Below are 21,847 nucleotides of genomic sequence, written 5' to 3' on the forward strand. Positions count from 1 at the left end.
CCATGTCTCTCAGATGCCCAAGCACCACAATGCCTTTCAGAGGTGATTTCACACCCTTTGCTTTGTTTTCCTCTGGTAAATCATGAGCAGCCCTGGAGGCTTCCTCCCAGGAGAGCACATGCAACTGTATTTACAGCCCCAGCACCACAAGCTGGGCTCTTGGAGTCTGGCAGGAGCTCCCCTCTCTTCACATCAGGTGCTTAACAGAGCTGATGCTGGCACGTAGATGTTCTCTGCTGCACTGGGGATAAACTCTTGGCTCCCATCACTCGGTGGCAGAAGGAAGGCACAGAAGGTAACACCAACCGAAAGCAGAGCCTCACCTGCACTGAGGCAGTGGGCTTGCTTCTGCATGTCCTCGGGTCATCTTTGGGAAAGCTGTCTGAGAAGAGCCTTACCAACGGGGGTTTTATTTATAAGAAGAGGGAGCAATGTCTGATGCAGGTTGTGTATATTTTACATAGGCAGCTAAAGCAAGAGGCACTGATTTATTCAGGAGTTAAGTGAATCTTATTCTGTTATAAATGTAACATCTCAAACTGCCAGCAGTATATGGTCACTACCAAATCAGCCTTTGGAATCAACCTGTTATAACATCAGCTCTTTTTTAAGGGAAACAACATAATGCCCATGGGTTTAGGATGCTTCAGCGTGCTCGAGTTCAGAAAGGCAGAAATCATGAATTTACCAATGTCAATGATATTTGTTGTGAATGGTCTCAAATAGCTCGGTAAATGTAATTTGGTGACTGGAATGATAACTAAAAGCTGAGGGAAAATGTCCAGAGGTCATTCATGTGTAAGGTGTGCTTTCACTGGGACTGGGAATTTCTCTTGCTCCACGTTTACATGAGACCCTATGAGGTTTCTCTGAGGTGTCTTCTGACCCAAATTTCCATCAAATTCGAAGTGAATACAGATCTGAATCTTTGCTTAAACCTGAAAACATGCGTGTTTGAGTAAATCCAGAATTTTAATTGTTCCAAAACAGAGAAACAAAAATGCCATTTTTTTCTTTTACAAACTCACTGTACTTTTCTAAATACCTCATCTGAAAAATATAATATATATGTATAATTTTGGTTAGAAAATATACTGGAATATTCTAAAATGTGGCAGTTACAGTGCTCATTGACTGAAGATAAATATGGTCCAAATCTGAATATCCATTTTTGATTAGTTTGAAGTTTCTCTTCCTTTTGCCTCAGGAGGTAACACCTGGTCATGGGAGGAAATCACACACCAATTAAATTCATCCTGTTGGGAATTACAAACAGACCATGGCTGCAGACTCCTCTTTTTGTCTTGTTTCTATTGACTTACATTGTCACTTTTGTGGGAAACATCGGCATTATCACACTGGTGCGGGAGGCTCCCAGCCTCCACACCCCCATGTACTTCTTCCTCACCCATTTTGCCTTCATTGACATCTGCTATTCCACAGTCATCTCCCCCAGGATGCTGGCAGACCTGTTAGCAGAGGACAAAACCATTTCTTTCACTGCCTGCATGATGCAATTCTTCACACTAGCTTTCTTGGCTACTATCGAGTGTCACCTGCTGGCCATGATGGCCTATGACCGGCACGTTGCCATCTGCCAGCCTCTGCTTTATGTGACCATCATCTCCAGCCGTGTCTGCTGGCAGCTGGTAGCATCATCCTACCTATTCGCCTTCTTCAGTGCCATCATCTACACATGGTGCGTGTTTGGAGGTTCCTTCTGTGGTGCCAACCGCATTGACCACTTCTTCTGTGATGTTGTCCCTGTACTAAAGCTCGTGTGCTCTGACACCCACAGCAGTGAGATGGTCTTCTTCACCTTCATCACCATCAATGAGGTGGGCACGAGCGTGGTCATTTTGCTCTCCTACATCTCTATCATCCGCACCGTGCTGAGGATGTGCTCAGCACAGAGCAGGGCCAGAGCCTTCCACACCTGCGCCTCCCATTTGATGGCTGTTTCCATGTACTTTGGGTCAGCATTCTTCATGTACCTACAACCTCCATCTAGCCACAGGAGCCTGGATAAGGTGGCCTCCATCTTCTATGCCGTAGTCACTCCCATGCTCAACCCATTCATCTACAGCCTGAGGAACAAGGAGGTGAAGCGGGCTCTGGTGAATTGTGGGAGGAGGTTCTTCATCCACTGGCAACATAGAAGAGTTTTGCCATCCAGAACATGAGCAGTTCATCTCAAGTGAGACAGCCTATGGGGCACCAAACCAAAGGGATTTTTACAGTAATCCCCATGATTTAATGAAGTTTCTGCCACAGTGCCTGAACAAAAGTCAATTACAGTATTGAGCAAGAAACAGAGTCCCCAAATCACATCGTCCTTCCTCTGAAGGAAACCAAGAGTAGTGGAACTTCAGTCTTCATTTCACTTTGCAGTCACTAGCCTGTAGGAACAAATTTCCCTCAATTATCCCAGGCCTCCTTTTCTCAGAGGGAACACCAATCAGCTGTCTTCAGTCCTAACTTTTGTCACTGATATAGATGTCTTTTTCTTGCAAGATTCTTGACCTTGTCCCTCTGCTCCAATAAAATCCCTTACTCTTACCTGTGAGCTCTTTATTAAAGCTGCTGGGGTGGGAGGGAAGAGGAAGTGGAGTTTTACATTTGCTTGCTGAAAAAGAGTCGGAGAAAAGGTTTCAAAAGATTCATTGCATTTGTTTGTGCCTTTCAAAGAGAGGAAGCTGGTGGGAATCAAGGTCTCAGGTTGCACCTTTGTATATCATGGGGAAGCCCTCCCCAGTTTGCAATTTCATAAGAGATTTCACTTAAAGGAAGAAAGCATAGACAATATAATTCATAATACAGGATGATGAACTGTGCTGAGACCACCCAGTGTTAAGGACAATCTGGGCACATCCAGGGTTCCTCACATTCATGTTAAGGGGTGTTTTATATTCATTTGATGTGACCTTTTACCTAAATGGTGAGAAAATAGAGTACCACATGGAAATCAGCACCCACATCCCATATCCATGCCCAGCTCATGCTAAAATACACTAGGAAAACCAAATGGTGCATTTCACTTGTAACTTAAACATGGCAAGTTTCCATAGATGAAAGACAATCCTGAACACACAATTGATGGTATCTGAGAGGTGGCTGGGTCTGAAAGAAGCCAAAACACACTGGTGGGGGAAAATCTTTCCTTTACCTGTAGTAAGTGGAATTAACTTAAATTCAGAAAGTATATGGATGGTGAGCAGCCTCTTCAGTGTGCTCTGGCAAACAGCAGCAAGAGGGGAGATGTCTTTTGTCTCTGTGAAAGTGGCTTCCACCTGTGCTGAATGAAAGAGCCAGAATGGATATAGTTAAATGCTGAAGAGCTGGGCAGGACAGAGACCTTTGACATCAGAGAGCTGCCTTTAAAAACTTCACCACACCTTGTTTTCTTCCTTCTATTTTGTTGGATATTTCTGCTTAGACTAGACCTACAGAATCTTAGAGCCATAAAAAGCCCAACTTGGTTCCAAAGATATGTGGAAAAGGGAGTCTAGATGAGCAGTGTCATGTGAAGGGCTCATCACTGCTTAATGAATTGCCCCCCTCTGGTATCCTCATTTCCTCTTGGCTTTAATAAAGTTTCCATAGCAGAGACAACGGAAATGCTCGAACATTTACCCAGACTTGATGCTATGTTCCTAAGAGAGGCCTGGATTGCCATAGTCTTGTATGCAGTGGATTCAACTTTGTGAATGTCCAAGAGGAACCAAATGTGCAGGAGAGGCAGAATTGTGAATTCCAGCAATACAAGAAACAGTGCTGAGGTTTTGGAAATACATTTTATACTGAGCGCATCATTGCATGATTCTGCTTCAGTCTTTGCAGGGAAAGGGTCTACATCATGCAGAAACTCCTGGCTGTAGACACAAAATTCCCACACCAAATACATAACAGAGGTCCTGCCATGGAAGTCTAATATCATACATGCTAAAAGAGAAGAAACTAATGACCAGAGAAAACCACTGGGAAATAAAATTCCCCTTACTACTCTATTTCCCTCACTGAGAAGAATAACTGGTTTTTCACCCATGCAGGGTCATGGTCTGGACAGAGAGGGACTGCCAGAGCAGTGAGCACTGGCTGGGCTGTTGGGTGCAGAGGGTGGCAGGTTCTACCCTGCAGGAACAGAGGACAGCCACGGGTCTTTGTTTCCTCAATATCTTTAAACAGAGACAAAGGAGAACATCACTGTGCGTAGGGACACTCCCACAGTACCTGAGCAAGAGAAGTAGGGCGGGAACAGAGACCTGGGCCAAGTTCAGCCAAGACTCCAGAGCATCAGGAAAGTTGGTGATGATGGGGCAGACACAAGACAGAGCCAAGTCAATCCCCTGGTCAGCATCCTGACCAGCAATTGCAAAACAGATCCATGCTGAAGCCTACATCACCAACAAAGAATTCCAAAGACACGCACATCTCCTGCTAAACTGGAAACCAGAACTCTTCTAACATAGCCCAACCTCCCTGGGCTGAGCTTAAACAGAGAGGGGGGGAAATGGGCAGAGAGAACCCCAGCTGAGGCTGCTCAGGGGGATAAAGGCCTATAAGTTCATCCTGGGGCAATTCATCCCTGCCTCAAAAAGCCCCTTTCTCACTTCTGGGGAAGCCCAGAGTCACCAGCTCAGGTGTTGGAAATCCAAGCACTAGATGTGGATAAGCCCAGTGGGGATGGAAAATTGGGCTCTCAAATGTCCACAGAGGGACAGCAGCAAATCCAGAGATGGAGTCACTTGTGCTTCAGTTTCTATTTGAGGACCCTCTGCAAGATCTGAAATATCTCTAAACCCATTCTCATTCTGTTGCCAATGTCAAAGTGAAAACATTGCATGGTGCAAAAGTACGTCAGAATCATCATGTAAGCTGCTCATCACTGCTGCTGTGTAGCTGTGCTCAGGTTTGGCTCATGCACGCCATGCCTCAGATGCCCAAGCACCACAATGCCTTTCAGAGGTGATTTCACACCCTTTGCTTTTCCTTCTCTTTGTTTTCCTCTGGGAAAGCATGAGCATCCCTGGAGGCTTCCTCCCAGGAGAGCACATGCAACTGTATTTACAGCCCCAGCACCACAAGCTGGGCTCTTGGAGTCTGGCAGGAGCTCCCCTCTCTTCACATCAGGTGCTTAACAGAGCTCAGGCCGGCACGTAGATGTTCTCTGCTGCACTGGGGATAAACTCTTGGCTCCGATCACTCAGTGGCAGAAGGAAGGCACAAGAGGTAACACCAACAAACAGCAGAGCCTCACCTGCACTGAGGCAGTGGGCTTGTGTCTGCATGTTCTCGTGTCCTCTTTAGGAAAGCTGCTCCAGAAAACAGCCTTACCAATGGGCGGTTTATTTAAAAGAAGAGGGAGCAATGTCTGATGCAGGTTGTGTTTCTTTTACATGGGCAGCTAAAGCAAGAGGCACTGATTTATTCAAGAGTTAAATGAGGATGAATCTTATTTTGTTATAAAGAAATGCAACAGTTCAGACTGCCAGCAGTATATGGTCACTAACACATCAGGCTCTGGAATCAACCTTTTATAACATCAAGTACTTTTTAAAGCAAGCAACTTAATGCCCATGGGTTTAGGATGTTTCAGCTTGCTGGAGCTCAGGGAATTATAAATCATGTATTTATCCATGTGAATGTTGTCTGTTGTAAATGATCTCAAATATTCTGATAAATGTGATTTGGTGGCTGGAATGATAACTAAAAGCCGAGGGAAAATGTCTGGAGGACATAGATGTGTAAGCTGGGATTTCACTGGGAATGGGACTTCCTCTTGCTTCAGGTTTACGTTCAATCCTATGAGGCTCTTCTGAGGTGTTTCTGACACAAAGTGCCTCTAATCTTAAGGTGATGGAATATCTGATTCTTTTCTAAAACATAAAGAACCAACATCAGTGAATAAATCCAGAGTTTTAATTGCCTCAGCATAGAAACCTGAAAAATAGTATTTGTTGCTTCAATGTGCTCTTGGTTACTTTTTAAATACCTCAAGATAAAACCATAAAGTATATATAACTTGGGTGAAAAAATATAGTAGAATATACTAAAATGTAATAGTTTTAATGGTCACCGATTGGAAGTAGATATGGTCCAAATCTGAATCTCCATTTTTGGATATTTTGATGTTTCGCTTCCTTTTGCCTCAGCAGGTAACACCTGGTCATGGGAGGAAATCACACCCAGGTTGAATTCATCCTGTTGGGAATTACAGAAAGCCCACATGCCCAGACCCCTCTTTTTGTCTTGTTTCTATTGATTTACATTGTCACTCAGGTGGGGAACTTCGGCATTATCATCTTGGTGCGGGTGTCTCCCAGTCTCCACACCCCCATGTACTTCTTCCTCACCCATTTTGCCTTCACTGACATCTGCTATTCCACAGTCATCTCCCCCAGGATGCTGGCAGACCTGTTAGCAGAGGACAAAACCATTTCTTTCACTGCCTGCATGATTCAGTTCTTCACCTTTGCATTTTTTAGTACTATCGAGTGTCACCTCCTGGCCATGATGGCCTATGACCGGCACATTGCCATCTGCCAGCCCCTGCTTTATGTGACCATCATCTCCAGCCGTGTCTGCTGGCAGCTGATAGCAGCATCCTACCTGTTCGCCTTCCTCAGTGCCATCATCTACACATGGTGCACCTTTGGAGGTTCCTTCTGTGGTCACAACCACATCGACCACTTCTTCTGTGATGAAGTTCCTGTGCTAAAGCTCGTGTGCTCTGACACCCACACCAGTGAAATGCTTGTTTTTGTCTTCGTCACCATAAATGCAGTGGGTGCAAGCATGATCATTTTGCTCTCCTACATCTCTATCCTTCGCACAGTGCTGAGGATGTGCTCAGCACAGAGCAGGGCCAGAGCCTTCCACACCTGTGCCTCCCATTTGATGGCTGTTTCCATGTACTTTGGGACAGGATTATTCATGTACCTGCAACCTCCATCTAGCCACAGGAGCCTGGATAAGGTGGCCTCCGTGTTCTATACTGTGCTCATCCCCATGCTCAACCCATTCATCTACAGTCTGAGGAACAAGGATGTGATGGGTTCTCTGGTGAAGTTTGGGAGGAGGTTACTCAACCACTGGCAACACAGAATATTTTTGTCATCCAGTACATGAACATTTCATCTCAAGTGAGAAAGACTATGAGGCATGAAATCAAAGGGATTTTCCAAGTAATCCCAGTCATTTGATGTGGATTCTTCCACAGTTCCTGCACAAAACTCAATTACAGTATTTAATGAGATATAGATGACACCCACCCCCCCCCAGGTCACATCTTCCTTCCTTGGAAGGAAACCAAGAGTAGAGGAACCTCAAACTTCATTTCACTTTGCAGTCACCAGCCTGTAGAAACAAATTTCCCTCAATTACCCAAAGCCTCTTTTTCTCGCAGGAAACACCAATCAGCTGTCCTCAGTCCTAACTTTTGTCACTGATAAAGATGCCTTTTTCTTGCAAGATACTTGACCTTGTCCCTCTGCTCCAATAAAACCCCTCACTCTTACCTCTGAGTTCTTTATTAAAGCTGCTGGGGTGGGAGGGAAGAGGAAGTGTAGTTTTACATTTGCTTGCTGAAAAAGAGTCAGAGAAAAGGTTTCAAATGATTCACTGCATTTGTTTTGCCTTTCAAAGAGCAGAAGCTGGTGGGAATCAAGGTCTCAAGCTGCACCTTTGAATATCAAAGGGAATCCCTCCCAAGCTGCAGCTTCACAGGAGATTTCACTTAGTTATTGTAGGCAATTGTTCCAGAGTTTGAGGATTCTGGGTTGAGAGAAATGCAACCTGATAATGAATCACAACGGGTTTAGTAATACAGGGAAAATACAGAAATAACAAAAGATACAGTAAAGGATAATTCTGATGGTTGGTTATCTCACCAACCCCAAAGACCATGTAATGACGATCAGGAAACCAGCTCTGAGAAACATCATCACAGTGCGAGGTGGCAGGCTCAACATAAGCAGGGGTTCCTGTGAAGGCAGTGTTGACCTGGGTGGTATGAGGTTCTGCCTCCACACACTGCATGAGGCTCGGGCTTTTATACTAGCAGAAATGCACACTCATTCTGATGCAGGGGTCCAGCCCTCATCGGAAGAAGAGGCCAGCAATACCTAGAAAGGTCTCCGAGGGCTGGGACTTTTCCAGGGATCAGCCAAAGCGGGATCTAACAGAGAGGAGCCACCACAGACAAACAGTACTTGTCCATTTTTGTGTGTTTCACCATGGGCCATTATCTGGTGTCACTGACACAGCAACAGAATTCATAATAACAGTGATGAACTGTGCTGAGAGCACCCAGTGTGAAGGACAATTTGGGCACATCAAGGGATCCTCCCATTCACTTTAAGGGGTGTTTTACATTCATCTTAAGTGCCGTTTACTTAAATGGTGTGATACATGCAATTCCATTTGGAGATAAGCACCTATATCCCATGTCCATCCCCAGCTCATGCTCAAGCACACCAGGAAAACCAAATTGTCTATTTCCCATAAGAATTAATTCTGTAGAAAGATTCCATGGATGAAAGATAAAACTGAACCCAGAATCGATCGTAACTGAGAGCTGTCTGGGTCAGAAAGAAGCAAAAAAACACTGGTGTGGGAATACATTTTTCCTTTACCTGTTGGAGTGAGAATTAACTTACATTTGGGAAGCACACGGGTCGTGAACAGTGTCCTTTGTGTGCTCTGGAAAACAGTAGTGAGAGGTCTGGGGAAAAGTGGCTTCTACCTGTGTCAGTGAGGGAGCCAGAATTGATGTAATTACTTGCTGACAAGCTTGGCAGGACAGAGAAATCTTGCACCACACCTTATTTTCTTCCTCTTATTTTGTCCCATACTGTAGCTGAGACATATAGTACAAATAGAATCATAGAGCCACAAAGAACCCAGGTTTCACCTCAAGAGATCATCTGGTCCAAGCTTTAATGGGAAAGGGAGCTTAGATGAGAAGTGTCACTTGTAGGAGTCATCGCTGCTTGAAAAATTACCCCACTATGGTGTTCTTATCCCCTCCTTGGTTTAAGAAAGATTCCAAAGCAGAGACATGTGAAATGCTTAAAGGTTTACCTAGACATGGTGCTGCATTCCTAAGAGAGGCCTGGATTGCCATAGTCTTGCATGTGGTGGATTCAGCTCAGGGAACTCCCAAGAGGAGCCTCAGTCTAACGTACAGGGGAGGAACAATTGTCAATTCCAGCAACACAAGAAACAGGCTTGGGGTTCTGGAAATACGTTTTATGACAAAAGCATCATTGCATGATTCTGCTTCAATCTTTGCAAAGAAGGGATCTGAAAATTCAGAATCCCCTGGCTGTAGACACAAAATTCCCATACCAGGTAGATAACAGAGGTCCTGCCATAAAAGTCTAATAATATACTTGGTAAAACAGAATTAACTAACGACCAGAGATAAATATTGGGAAAAAGTTCCCCTTAGTACTCTATTTCTGTCACAGAGAAGAATAACTCCTTTTTTAGCCATGCAGGAACACAGTCTGGATGGAGAGGGACTGCCATGGCAGTGAGCAGTGGTTGGGCTGTTGGGTGCAGAGGGTGATGGGTTCTACTCTGCAGGAGCCTGGGGAATGCCACAGGGCTTTGTTTCCTTAATCTCTTTAAACAGAGACAAAGAAGAACACCACGGTGTGTAGGAACCATCCCACAGTACCTGAGAGAGAGAAATAGGGCAGGAATAGAGACCTAGGCCAAGAGCAGCAAAGACTCCAAAGCATCAGGAAAGTTGTGATGATGAAGCAGACACAAGACCAAGCCAAGTCAATCCCCTGCTCAGCATCCAGTCCAGAAATCACTAAACAGATCCACAATGAAGCCTAGATCACCATCAAAGGATTCCTTAGATGTGCAGAACTCCTACTAAACTGGAAAACACAACTGCTCTAATAAAGCACAAGCTCCCTAGGCTGAGCTAAAATAGAGATGGGGCACAAACAGGCAGAAGGTGGGGATGGACCCCCAGCTGGGGCTGCTCAGTAGGACAAAGGCCTATTAGCTCACCCTGGGACAGCTCATCCCTGCCTCAAAATGCCCCTTTCTCACCCTTGAATGCAGTGGAAGCCCAGAGTCACCAGCTCAGATGTTAGCATCCAGACACTACATATGGATAACCCCACTGGGGATGGAAAACTGGGCACGCAAGTGTGCACAGAGGGACAGCAGCAAATACAGAGATGGAGTCACTTGTGCTTCAGTTTCTATTTGAGGACCCTCTGCAAGATCTGAAATGTCTCTAAACCCATTCCCATTCTGTTGCCAATGTGAAAGTGAAATCTTTGAATGGTCCACAAGTATGTCAGAAGCATCATGTAAGCTGGTCATCACTGCTGCTGTGTATCTGTGATCATGGCTCCATCACTCCATGTCTCTCAGATGCCCAAGCACCACAATGCCTTTCAGAGGTGATTTCACACCCTTTGCTTTTCCTTCTCTTTGTTTTCCTCTGGGAAATCATGAGCAGCCCTGGAGGCTTCCTCCCAGGAGAGCACATGCAACTGTATTTACAGCCCCAGCACCACAAGCTGGGCTCTTGGAGTCTGGCAGGAGCTCCCCTCTCTTCACATCAGGTGCTTAACAGAGCTGATGCTGGTGCGTGGATGTTCTCTGCTGCACTGGGGATAAACTCTTGGGTCCCATCACTCGCTGGCAGAAGGAAGGCACAGGAGGTAACACCAACCGAAAGCAGAGCCTCACCTGCACTGAGGCAGTGGGCTTGCTTCTGCATGTCCTCAGGTCGTCTTTTTACTGTCTTTGTCAGAGAAGAGCCTTACCAAAGTGAGTTTTCTTCATGAGAAGAGGGAGCAATGTCTGGTGCAGGCTGTGTTTCTTTCACATAGGCAGCTAAAGCAAGATGCACTGGTTTATTCAAGACTTCAATGAGGATGAATTTTATATTGTTATAAAGAAATGCAACAATTCAGATTGTCAGCAGAATATAGTCACTAAGAAATAGCCTTTGGAATAAGCACATTGTAATATCAGTTCCTTTTTAAAGCAAGCAACCCAATTCCTATGTGCTTAGGATGCTTCAGCATGCTGTAGCTCAGAAAGGTATAAATCATTAATTTACCAGTGCGAGTGTTATCTATTGTGAATAAGCTCCAATAGTTTGATAAATGGGGTTTGGTGACTGAATGATAATCAAAACCTAAGAGAAAATGCCCAGAGGTCATTCATCTGTAAGCTGTGATTTCACTGGGACTGGGACATTCTCTTGCTCCACGTTTACATGAGATCATATGAAATTACTCTGAGGTGTCTTCTGACACAAATTTCCTTCAAACTGTAAGCAAATAAAGATGTGATTCTTTGCTCAAACCCGTGTGCTTCACTAAATCCAGAGGTTTAATATTCTCAGCACAGAAAAGCAGAAATGCCATTTGCTGCTTCAACAAACTGCCTCTTCTCTCCTGAAAACCTCATCTGAAAAACATAAAATATATATCTTTTGGTTACAAAATATATTGGAGTATTTTAAAGTGTCACAGTTGAAATGGTCATTGATTGGAGTTAGATATGCTTTTGATCAGTGTGATATTCTCTTGCTTTTGCCTCAGCAGGTAACACCTGGTCATGAAAAGAAATCACACCCAGGTTGAATTCATCCTGTTGGGAATTACAGACAGCCCTCGTGTGCAGACCCTTCTTTTTGTCTTGTTTCTGTTGATTTACATCGTGACTCTCGTGGGGAACTTTGGCATTATCATCTTGGTGCGGGTGTCTCCCAGCCTCCACACCCCCATGTACTTCTTCCTCACCCATCTTGCCTTCACTGACATCTGCTATTCCACAGTCATCTCCCCGAGGATGCTGGCAGACCTGTTAGCAGAGGACAAAACCATCTCTTTCTCTGGCTGCATGATGCAGTTCCTTGCCTTCGCTTTCTTTGCTACTATCGAGTGTCACCTGCTGGCCATGATGGCCTATGACCGGCACGTTGCCATCTGCCAGCCCCTGCTTTATGTGACCATCATTTCCAGCCGTGTCTGCTGGCAGCTGATAGCATCATCCTACCTATTCGCCTTCCTCAGTGCCATCATCTGCATGTGGTGCGTCTTTGGAGGTTACTTCTGTGGTCCCAACCGCATCGACCACTTTTTTTGTGATGTAGTCCCTGTGCTCAAACTCGTGTGCTCTGACACCCACATCAATGAGATGGTCATCTTTGCCTTATTCACCATCAATATCGTGGGGGCAAGTGTGATCATTTTGCTCTCCTACATCTCCATCATCCGCACCGTGCTGAAGACGTGCTCAGCACAGAGCAGGGCCAGAGCCTTCCACACCTGCGCATCCCATTTAATGACTGTTTCCATGTACTTTGGGACAACATTCTTCATGTACCTACAACCTCCATCTAGTCACAGTAGCCTGGATAAGGTAGCCTCCATCTTTTACACTGTGGTCAACCCCATGCTCAACCCACTCATTTACAGCCTGAGGAACAACGAGGTGAAGGAGGCTCTGGTGAGGTGCGGGAGAAGGTTCTTAAACCGCTGGCAACATTAAACAGTTCTGTCATCGAGGACATGAACAATTCACCTCAAATGAGACAGCCTATGGGGCACTAAAACCATGGAATTTTCCCAATAATCTGCATGATTTGATGTAGGTCCTTCTGCACATACTGAACAAAAGCCAAGGACAGTGATGAATGAGAAAGAGACTCCCCAAATCACATCAAGACCATGCGAAAATTGATTCAGATTCAAGCAGGTACAATGACCGGTCCCAGATGTGCCTATCCATGACAAGCATCTCAAATGAAGATTACCCTGCTTATTGCAAGGGGCTTGGAACAGATGGTCTTTGGAGGTCCCTTCCAGCCCAAACTGTCCTATGATTCTATGATCCTTCCTCCGAAGGAAACCAAGAATAGTGAAACCTCAAACTTGAATTCACTTCTCAGTCACTTGTATGAAGAAATCACCCTGCATTGTCCCAGACCTCATTTCCTCACAGGAAACACCAATCAGCTTTCCTCAATTATAAATTTTGCCACTGATAAGTATCTATTTTTCTTCCAAGATTCTTGACCTTGTCCCTCAGCTCCAATAAAATCCCTCCCTCTTACCTGTGAGTTCTTTATTAAAGCTGCTGGGGTGGGAGGGAAGAGGAAGTGCAGTTTTACATTTGCTTGCTGAAAAAGAGTCAGAGAAAAGGTTTCAAAAGATTCATTGCATTTGTTTGTGCCTTTCAAAGAGAAGAGGGTGTGTGAATCAAGGTCTCAAGCTGCACCTTTGAATGTCAAGGGGAATCCCTCCCCTGGCTGCAATTTCACAAGAGATTTCACTTAAAGGAAGAAAGCGTAGACAATATCATTCATAATATAGCATGATGAACTGTGCTGAGGCTACCCACTGTTAAGGACAATTTGGGCACATTAAGGGGTCATCCCATTCACTTTAAGTGGTGTTTTACATTCATCTTAACTGCCATTTACTTAAACGGTGTGATACATAGAATTCAGGCACGAGACAAGCACCCACATTCCATGCCCATGCTTAACTCGTGCTAGTGCACACGGGAAATACCAAATAGTGTATTTCATAGAGGAGGTAAGACAGTTGCTCATTTCCACAGATGAAAGACAATCCTGAACACAGAATTAATCCTAACCGAGAGCTGTCTGGGTCTCAGAGAAGCCAAAACACACCAATGGGGGAAAATATCTTTCCTTTACCTGCTCTGAGTGGGAATTAACTGATATTTTGAACATAATACAGATGGTGAACAGTTTTTTTTGTGTGCTCTGGCAAACAGCAGCAAGAGATGAGATGTTGTCATTTGTCTGTGGGAAAGTGGCTTCAACCTCTGCTCGGTGAAGGAGGCAAAACCGATATAATCAGATGCTAAGGAGCTTGGCAGGACAGAGACCTTTGATATCATAGAATCATAACATCATAGAATAGGTAGGGTTGGAAAGGACCTTAAGATCATCCAGTTCCAACCCCCCTGCCATGGGCAGGGACACCTCACACTAAACCATGGCACCCAAGGCTCTGTCCAACCAGGCCTTGAACACTGCCAGTGATGGAGCATTCACAGCCTCCCTGGGCAACCCATTCCAGTGCCTCAGCACCCTCACAGGAAAGAACTTCTTCCTTAGATCCAATCTAAACTTCCCCTGTTTCAGTTTGAACCCATTACCCCTTGTCCTATCAGTACAGTGCCTAATGAAGAGTCCATCCCCAGCATCCCTATAGGCCCCCTTCAGATACTGGAAGGCTGCTATAAGGTCATATCAGAGTACTTCCTATAAAAACTGCACCACACCTTGTTTTCTTCCTCTATTTTGTTGGATATTGCTGCTTAGACTATACATATAAAATCTTAGAGCCACAAAAAGCCCAAGTTGGGACTCAGAAATCATCTGGCCCAAGATTTGGTGGGAAAGGGAGCCTAGAAGAGAAGTGTCATCTGTAGGGTTCATTACCCCACTCTGGTGTCTTTATTTCCTCTTGGCTTTAATAAAGTTCTCAAAGCACAGAAACTGAAATGCTCAAACATTTATCATGGCTCTATGTTCCCAAGAGAGGTTTTGATTGCAATAGCCTTGTATGTAGTGGATTCAACATTGTGATTGTCCAAGGGGAACCTCAGTCTAATGTGCAGGGGGGCACAATTGTCAATTCCAGCAATTTAAGAAACAGGTTTGAGGTTCTGGGAATACCTTTTATACTGAAAGCATCATTGCATGATTCTGCTTCAATCTTTGCAGAGGAAAGGGTCTACATAATGTAGTAACTCCCGGCTGTAGACACAAAATTCCCACACCAAATACATACCAGATTTCCACTCCATCAAAGTCTAATATTGGTAAAGGAGAAGGCACTATGAACCAGAGGATGACACTTGTATATAGCGTTCAATTCATTACTCTATTTCCCTCACTGAGAACGCTATCTTCTATTCTGCCCATGCAGGGACACGCTCCAAAGAGAGAGGGACAGTCAGAGCAGTGAGCACTGTTGGGTGCAAAGGATGATGGGTTCTACTCTGCAGGAGCCTGGGGACTGCCATAGGGGTTTGTCTCATTCATCTCTTTAAACAAACTCAAAGGGGACATCAGGGTGTACAGGGACCATCCCACAGTACCTGAACTACAGAAATATGGCAGGAACAGAGACCTGGGCCAAGTTCAGCCAAGACTCCAGAGCATCAGGAAACCAGGTGATGATGAGGCAGGTCCAAGGGCAAAACATGTCAATCCAGATAAAGTATACCCCCTGGTCAGGATCAGGTTCAGCAATGCCTAGGGAAATCCATTAGCAAGCCTAGGTCACCATCAAAGGATTTCATAAGAGTGCACAATTCCTGCTAAACAGGAAACCACAGTGCCTCTAATAAAACTCAGCCTCCCTGGAGTGAGCTTAAATAGAGAGGGGGGGCAATTGGGCAGGGGGTGGGGATGAAGCCCCAGCTGAGGCTGCTCAGGGGGATAAAGGCTGTTAGTTCACCCTGGCACAACTCATCATAGCCTGGAAATGCCCATTTCTCGACCTTGAATACAGTGGAAGCCCAAAGGCACCAGCTCAGCTGTTGGACATCCAGGCACTGCATGTGTATAACCCCACTGGGGATGGAAAACTGGGCTCCCAAGTGTGCACAGAGGGACAGCAGCAAATCCAGAGATGGAGTCACTTGTGCTTCGTGTCCCATTTGAGCAGCCTCTGCAAGATCTGAAATGTCTCTAAAACCCATTCTCATTCTGCTGCCAAGGTCAGACTAAATTCTTTGTATAGCCCACAAGTATGTCAGAAGCATCCTAGGAGCTGCTCATCACTGCTGCTGAGTAGCTGTGATCAGGGATGGCTCATCCACACCATGTCTCTCAGATGCCCAAGCACCACAATGCCTTTCAGAGCTGATTTCACACCCTTTGCTTGACAACAAGCAAAATCCATCCAGAGCATCAATCTCTTCATCTCCAGGTACACTGATAAAGCCCAGGAACAATTTGCTGCAAAAATACGGATTTAAGGAGATGTCTTCCTCCTTCTCCCTCGTTGAGCGGAGGGAGTCGGTGACAAGTGAATGTCCACATGATTCATCCCTGATTATTCTCATAACTTTCTCAAGTTGCTTTCCTAAGGCTACTTAACAGGATTTCAGCATTGCAAAGAGAGTTCCTGAAGCCATTTCTACACTCAGAGTTACCCCTTGTTAACATCTTCATGTATAACCCATTCCAAATGTTGATTTTGCCTTTGCTGACTTCACTAAGACAGTAATCGTCCCCACACCAAGTTTTTATCATCTTCTTGGTGTTTTTCTTTCATTTTGCTATGAGCAGTGATGAGAAGAGCAAGAAAACAGCAACCACCTGAACTCAAATCAACACCAGAACTGCAGTAGTACCTAAACAAAATTCTTTTCACTGATATCTGTCTACTAGGTCCAAGTGTTGTGACACGTATTACCCACCATACTGTGCTCTTGGTGTGTGGAGTCAGGAAACAGTTCCCTGTCTACTTACTTCAAGAGATTTTAGTTTATGGAGTTGGAGATGTCCCTGTGTTAGTTTGTTTCACAGAATCCCAGACCGGTTTGTGTCAAAAAAACCTCAGAGCTCCTCCAGTCCAACCCTGCCATGGGCAGGGACCCCTTCCACTGGAGCAGCTTGCTCCAAGCCCCTGTGTCCAACCTGGCCTTGAGCACTGCCAGGGATGGGGCAGCCACAGCTTCTCTGGGCACCCTGTGCCAGCGCCTCAGCACCCTCACAGGGAAGAGCTTCTGCCTAAGAGCTCAGCTCAGTCTCCCCTCGGGCAGGTTCAAGCCCTACAGGCCCTTGTCCAAAGCTCCCCTTCAGCTTTTTCTCACTCCCCTATTAAGGCATTCAAAGGCCACATTAAGGTCTCCCTGGAGCCCTTTCCCCCTCTTGCTGCCCATTACAGTCCTTTTATCGCACTTCCCATCTGATCCTTCCCATCTCCTTTCTTCCACTATCGGGCACCTCTCCCTCAAACTCTCCTTTCTGCCTTCAGTTTCCAGCACAATGGGTGGAAAAAGTTAACAGCACCATCAAGGAGAGCACAAGGACTGGGGCTGCCTCAGTCCCCAGAGACTTCAAGAAACAAATTCCCCAGGAAAGCCTTTCCAGGCAGAGGAACGACACGAGGGTGACCATGAGTAACCAGTATGCATGTACCAAGGGTAAGTTAAGCCTGGCCAACCTGAGTGCCTTGGTTGATGTGAGCACAGAAGCTTGGATGAAGAAGAAATAGTGGACAGCATTTACCTCACTGTTAGCAAGCTCACCACGATCTTCTGTTGGCTCCTTTGCAGCCAAACTTGTGAGCTATGGTTTAAGTACAAGGAATTGAAGATGGGCGGAAAGCTGGTTCATTGCCTGTGGTGCCTGACATTGCTGATGGACCCTGGTACCAGCTCCAATTGGCAAGGTCCCTCTCACCTCCCTGCCATCATAATGTCAACTATGGCACCTGTGAAGCTGTAGGTGCCTCAGAAATGCTCCAAAAGTGGATGTGAAAGGTGGGGTTGTTCTGTGGTTTGCTCTAAGGGAGCCCAAAGCCCTGTTGCTTGCTCAAGCTGAGGTCATCTCCTTTGTGTACACTTCTCCAAACCAAGCAGCACAGAGAAGAGATAATGACCTGCTGTGGGCTTTGTCACCCTCCTGGGGCCCAAGGAGATTCACAGTCCCCACATCCCCACATCACTTGAAATAGGAAGGGGGTTTGCTGATGCTGGTTCATTCCCAGGCTCCCTGCACAGCTCCAGGCACGTTCATCTTCACATCCATCACTGAGAGCATCAGGAGGGCATCAGAGACAGAGCTGAGATGTAAGTGAGGGGCAGCATCTTCCAGCCCATTCTGAGCTCTCTGTGCAAGGACAGTGTGTGCTGAGCCATCATCTCCTGTGGTTCTCTCTTGCCAACAAGCAGCAGCTCCTGCCTCCACCTCCTGCCCTACTACAGGGTCCTGGGTTCCAGTTCTTGATGATGCTCTGGGCTTCCCAGGATGCTGCTGCAGTGAAGGCAGGCTTGGAGATCACCCTGGTGGAAAGCACCCTAAGGAGGCTTCCTCTCCTCTGCGCACAAAGGGCCCCTGGAAGCACCAGAAGCTTCAATGTACAGGACATTCAGGGTGCTCCCAATTGCTGAGATGAGGCAGGTCTGAAAGATGAATTTTTCCCTACCAAGCATAACGTTAAGAAGAGATTGCTGAGCTCTGGGGTTGCCTGTTTCTATTGTAGTGTTGAGGAACAGCCAAAGAACCCAGAAAAAGCTTTTAAAGCAAACAAAATGTGTCAGGAGGGAGGGGGAAAACCAACCTAAACCTCTGTGTAAGAATGCCTAGGTTAATAGTATGGTTTTGGTTGACAGGAACTTAGAGCTGATCCAGGTCCAGCCCCTTGCCATGGCAGCGTACCCATTCACTAGAACAGGCTCCTCCAATTCTCTGCAAACTGCACTTTACATAGTTCAGGAATGTATGACAATTTCCAGTTAGGAAGAAAACTAGCAGAGAGGGAAGAAGCGGGTGGTTGGCAAATTCCCACGAGAGGATGAAGGATCAACTCTGCACTGTGAAAGCACCACGTTTCTCTGTGTTCCAGGTTGAGCCGGATGGTCTCCAAGCCCCAGGCTCAGCACCAATGCAACCAATGAAGTGCAGCACTAGGGTAAAGCTATTCAGGTGAGCAACCTACCAACTGCTTTCCATAGAGGTCATTGATCAACATCTCAAGGTGAGCCAGAGGAGCACACACCACGTTGTGCCATGGTGTTTAACTGCTTCAGCACCCCTTTGTTCTACCTGTGCTGGCACAGGACTTTCCCCAACCTGTTCCTCATTGATCTGTGCCTGAACTCTCCCTTTCCATCCTGCAGGACTGTCTCTGAGCAGCTCCCACCACACAGAGGCTTTTCCACCTGGGACAGCACTGCCTCTTGGAGAAGAAACCTCCAGCCAGGAGCTCACACAGAAAGCCCCATCCAGCCCATGGCACAAAGCAATTGCACCCAAGCGACCGAGTTCAGCCTGGTGGGGTTCACAGAGGAGCCGGTGACTCAGGTCTACTTGTTCCTGCTCTTCCTGCTCACCTACCTTGTCACCATCGTGGGCAACCTGGGCATCATCATCTTAATCAGGGCCACAACCCACCTCCATTCTCCCATGTATTATTTCCTGGGCAACCTGGCCTTTGTAGACCTCTGTTGTTCCACCATCATCACCCCCAAGATGTTGGTTGACTTGATGTCACAGAAGAAGAAAGAGCATTGCTTATGCTGGGTGCATGGCTCAGGTCTTCCTCTTTGATCTCTTTGGTATGACCGAGTACTTTCTGCTGGCTGCAATGGCCTATGACCGTTACGTGGCCATTTGCCATCCCCTGTTGTACCCCCTTGTCATGTCCCCAAAGTGCTGTTTCCAGCTGGTGACTGGCTCATACCTCGTGGGGCTGACCAATGGCGTGGCACAGACCATCAGCATGTCCACCCTGTCCTTCTGCAGCTCCAGCACCATCGACCTCTTCTTCTGTGACATTTCCCCTCTCATCTCGCTCTCCACCTCTGACACCACCCTCAGCCACATCATCCTGACCACTGCAGCATCTCTCTTTGGTGTGTCCAGCAGCCTGGTTATCCTGCTCTCCTACGTGGCCATCATCGCCACCATCCTCAGCATCAATTCAGCCGAGGGCAAGCGCAAAGCCTTCTCCACCTGCACCTCCCACCTCACCACTGTCAGTATCTCTTATGGGGCATCCTTCTTCACGTACTTAAACCCCATCTCAAGCAGCTCAAGAGGAGCAGATAAATGGGCTGTGGTGCTCTACACCATGGTGCCTCCCATGCTGAACCCCTTGATCTACAGCCTGAGGAATAGGGAGGTGAAAGAGGCTCTGAGGAGACTCTTGAAAATAAAATGATCTTGAACTCTCCCAGTATAGGCTCAGATAGAATGGAGATGTGGGGAGGTGCTCACCTGTTTGGGAAGTGCCTTAGATGGACAACATGTTGGGGAGTCTTCTGCAGCTGAACTTATGTGATGGCTTATTTGATATCACCAGCTGAATACACAAATATGAACATTGCAAAGGCTTTTACAATTGCTCTGAGTCAAGGTATGGGCTTTGGTGTGTGTTGCTTTCCTTTTTCTTGGCAAATCAGAATAAACACAGAGTGAATTCTACTGTTCCACTAAATGAAACCCCTTTTTAAACTTAATGTGAAGTCATTTGGGGCCATAAGAAAAATACACCAACATTTATAGCAAGATAAATGGAGAGGACAGCAAATAACAGGCACACTGTGGAGAAAGTATTTACAAATTTTGATTCTCAAACCTCATTAAATGATTTCCACCTCTATTCACTTCGTTTCATTTCAGACAGCAAAGAATTCAAGTTAAATATAGTACTTGGGTGACCTCTGTTATGAATGAAGGCGCTTTGAAAGAGTTTGAAGAAGTGGGAGTCATGAATCCCCACCAAAGGGCAGATCCTATCAAGGAACCCCTGTCCCCTGCTCCACACCTTGGCTTTCCAGCTCCCTGTTGGCAGCAATAAAAGCCAGGATCTCCATGGCAGCCTGAGCACAACAAAGCACAGGAGCTGTGGAGTTATTCTGCAGCCTCCAGACCTGCTGTATGGCAGCCCAGAGTGATTACATTGCCTGCCCTGATGTCTCTCCTCTTGCTTTCCTGCACAGAGAGCTGATGGGTGATGGGCAAACATTGCATACATAAACCACCCCAAACTACTCCAATGTGTGCATTACCTCAGCCCATAGAGCTGCAGCCTCTGCCAGGACCATGGTGAAACCTGGAGCCATGGGTGAGCCTGAGGGCTATCCTAGAGACATGAAATAACTTGGGCTGGAGGGAGAAGCTCCATGATTGAATTGAATCAAGCCAGGATCAAAGCATTTGCTGATTCCTTAACAACACACAACTAAGAGGCACCCAGGGTCAATCAGCTGAATCCTGCTTTGTTCCCAAAGCTTCCTGATATTCCCTGGTTATTATTTAACCCAGACGATGGCTGTTTTCCTAAGGCTTGGGGATAAGTAAGGACAGAGGTTTCACACCTTTCTGGCCCCTATGTCAGTGTTTGACTGCTCTTACAGTGAGGGTTTTCTACCTCCATCTGTTTCTAACTGGAATTTCCCAAGCTGCAAATTCACAGTAGGCAATCTCAGATTTACCCTCATCTGCAAGATCAAGCACATGGAGAACCTGCAAATCAAACAGAATGGGACACCATTCTTTCAGGTATTCTGTGTCTCTTCAGTCATACAATCATAGAACGGTTTGGGTTGGAAGGGACCTTAAAGCTCCTCCAGCTCCAAGCCCTGCCACCAGCAGGGACCCCTTCCACTGGAGCAGCTTGCTCCAAGCCCCTGTGTCCAACCTGGCCTTGAGCACTGCCAGGGATGGGGCATTTACCACTGCTTTGGGCAACCAGAAGTCATGAAGCAACATGTGCCTGTTCCTGAGCTGTCCCAGTTATATCTTCATGCTCTGTACTGAGCCACACAGACATAATTCCATAATCCTAGACTATTATCCCAGTGAAACATTCACATGAACACCGGTAGAATGGGTCAGATTGCATGAACCCAGGTCAGGAAGCACACAGGCATCTGGGATTGAGTTTAGTTGCCTGAACATTGACTGTTAACACCCTGGAGGGGCCCCTGGGGCTCCCTCTGAGCTTTCAGATGTTGCTCCAGAATGACCCAACCCTTCTGAAGGTTGCATGATGTACATGTCAAGTGCATGGCAATGTCCCCAACCCTTCAGGACAGAGTAAATGGCACCACATTTCTATAGGAGGGCAACCAAACCTGA

At 46.2% G+C, this 21,847-nt stretch overlaps 3 protein-coding genes and 1 pseudogene across 3 annotated transcripts; all 4 read left to right on the forward strand.

Annotated features, from left to right (window-relative positions):
• Positions 1 to 1,223: 1,223 nt before the first annotated feature.
• LOC133222211 (olfactory receptor 5AP2-like) lies at positions 1,224 to 2,208 on the forward strand. Its single transcript, XM_061371714.1, has one exon. The coding sequence runs from the start codon at positions 1,224 to 1,226 to the stop codon at positions 2,181 to 2,183; it is 960 nt and encodes a 319-aa protein (XP_061227698.1). The 3' UTR covers positions 2,184 to 2,208.
• Positions 2,209 to 6,138: 3,930 nt separating this feature from the next.
• On the forward strand, positions 6,139 to 7,128 carry LOC133222217 (olfactory receptor 5AP2-like). The gene has a single exon (XM_061371718.1). The coding sequence runs from the start codon at positions 6,169 to 6,171 to the stop codon at positions 7,126 to 7,128; it is 960 nt and encodes a 319-aa protein (XP_061227702.1). The 5' UTR covers positions 6,139 to 6,168.
• A 3,308-nt stretch (positions 7,129 to 10,436) lies between these two features.
• On the forward strand, positions 10,437 to 12,537 carry LOC133222218 (olfactory receptor 5AP2-like). The gene is made up of 2 exons (XM_061371719.1): positions 10,437 to 10,568; positions 11,623 to 12,537. Exons 1-2 carry the CDS (start codon positions 10,482 to 10,484, stop codon positions 12,535 to 12,537), a joined length of 1,002 nt encoding a protein of 333 aa, XP_061227703.1. The 5' UTR covers positions 10,437 to 10,481.
• A 6,457-nt stretch (positions 12,538 to 18,994) lies between these two features.
• Positions 18,995 to 19,925, forward strand: LOC133222212 (olfactory receptor 5G3-like; annotated as a pseudogene).
• Positions 19,926 to 21,847: the final 1,922 nt, after the last annotated feature.

This window comes from Neopsephotus bourkii, unplaced genomic scaffold (assembly GCF_033783945.1).
Source record: "Neopsephotus bourkii isolate Nb327-2 ecotype Australia unplaced genomic scaffold, CSIRO-AGI_Nbou_v1 NB_1580, whole genome shotgun sequence".
Taxonomy (NCBI): Eukaryota; Metazoa; Chordata; class Aves; order Psittaciformes; family Psittacidae; genus Neopsephotus; species Neopsephotus bourkii.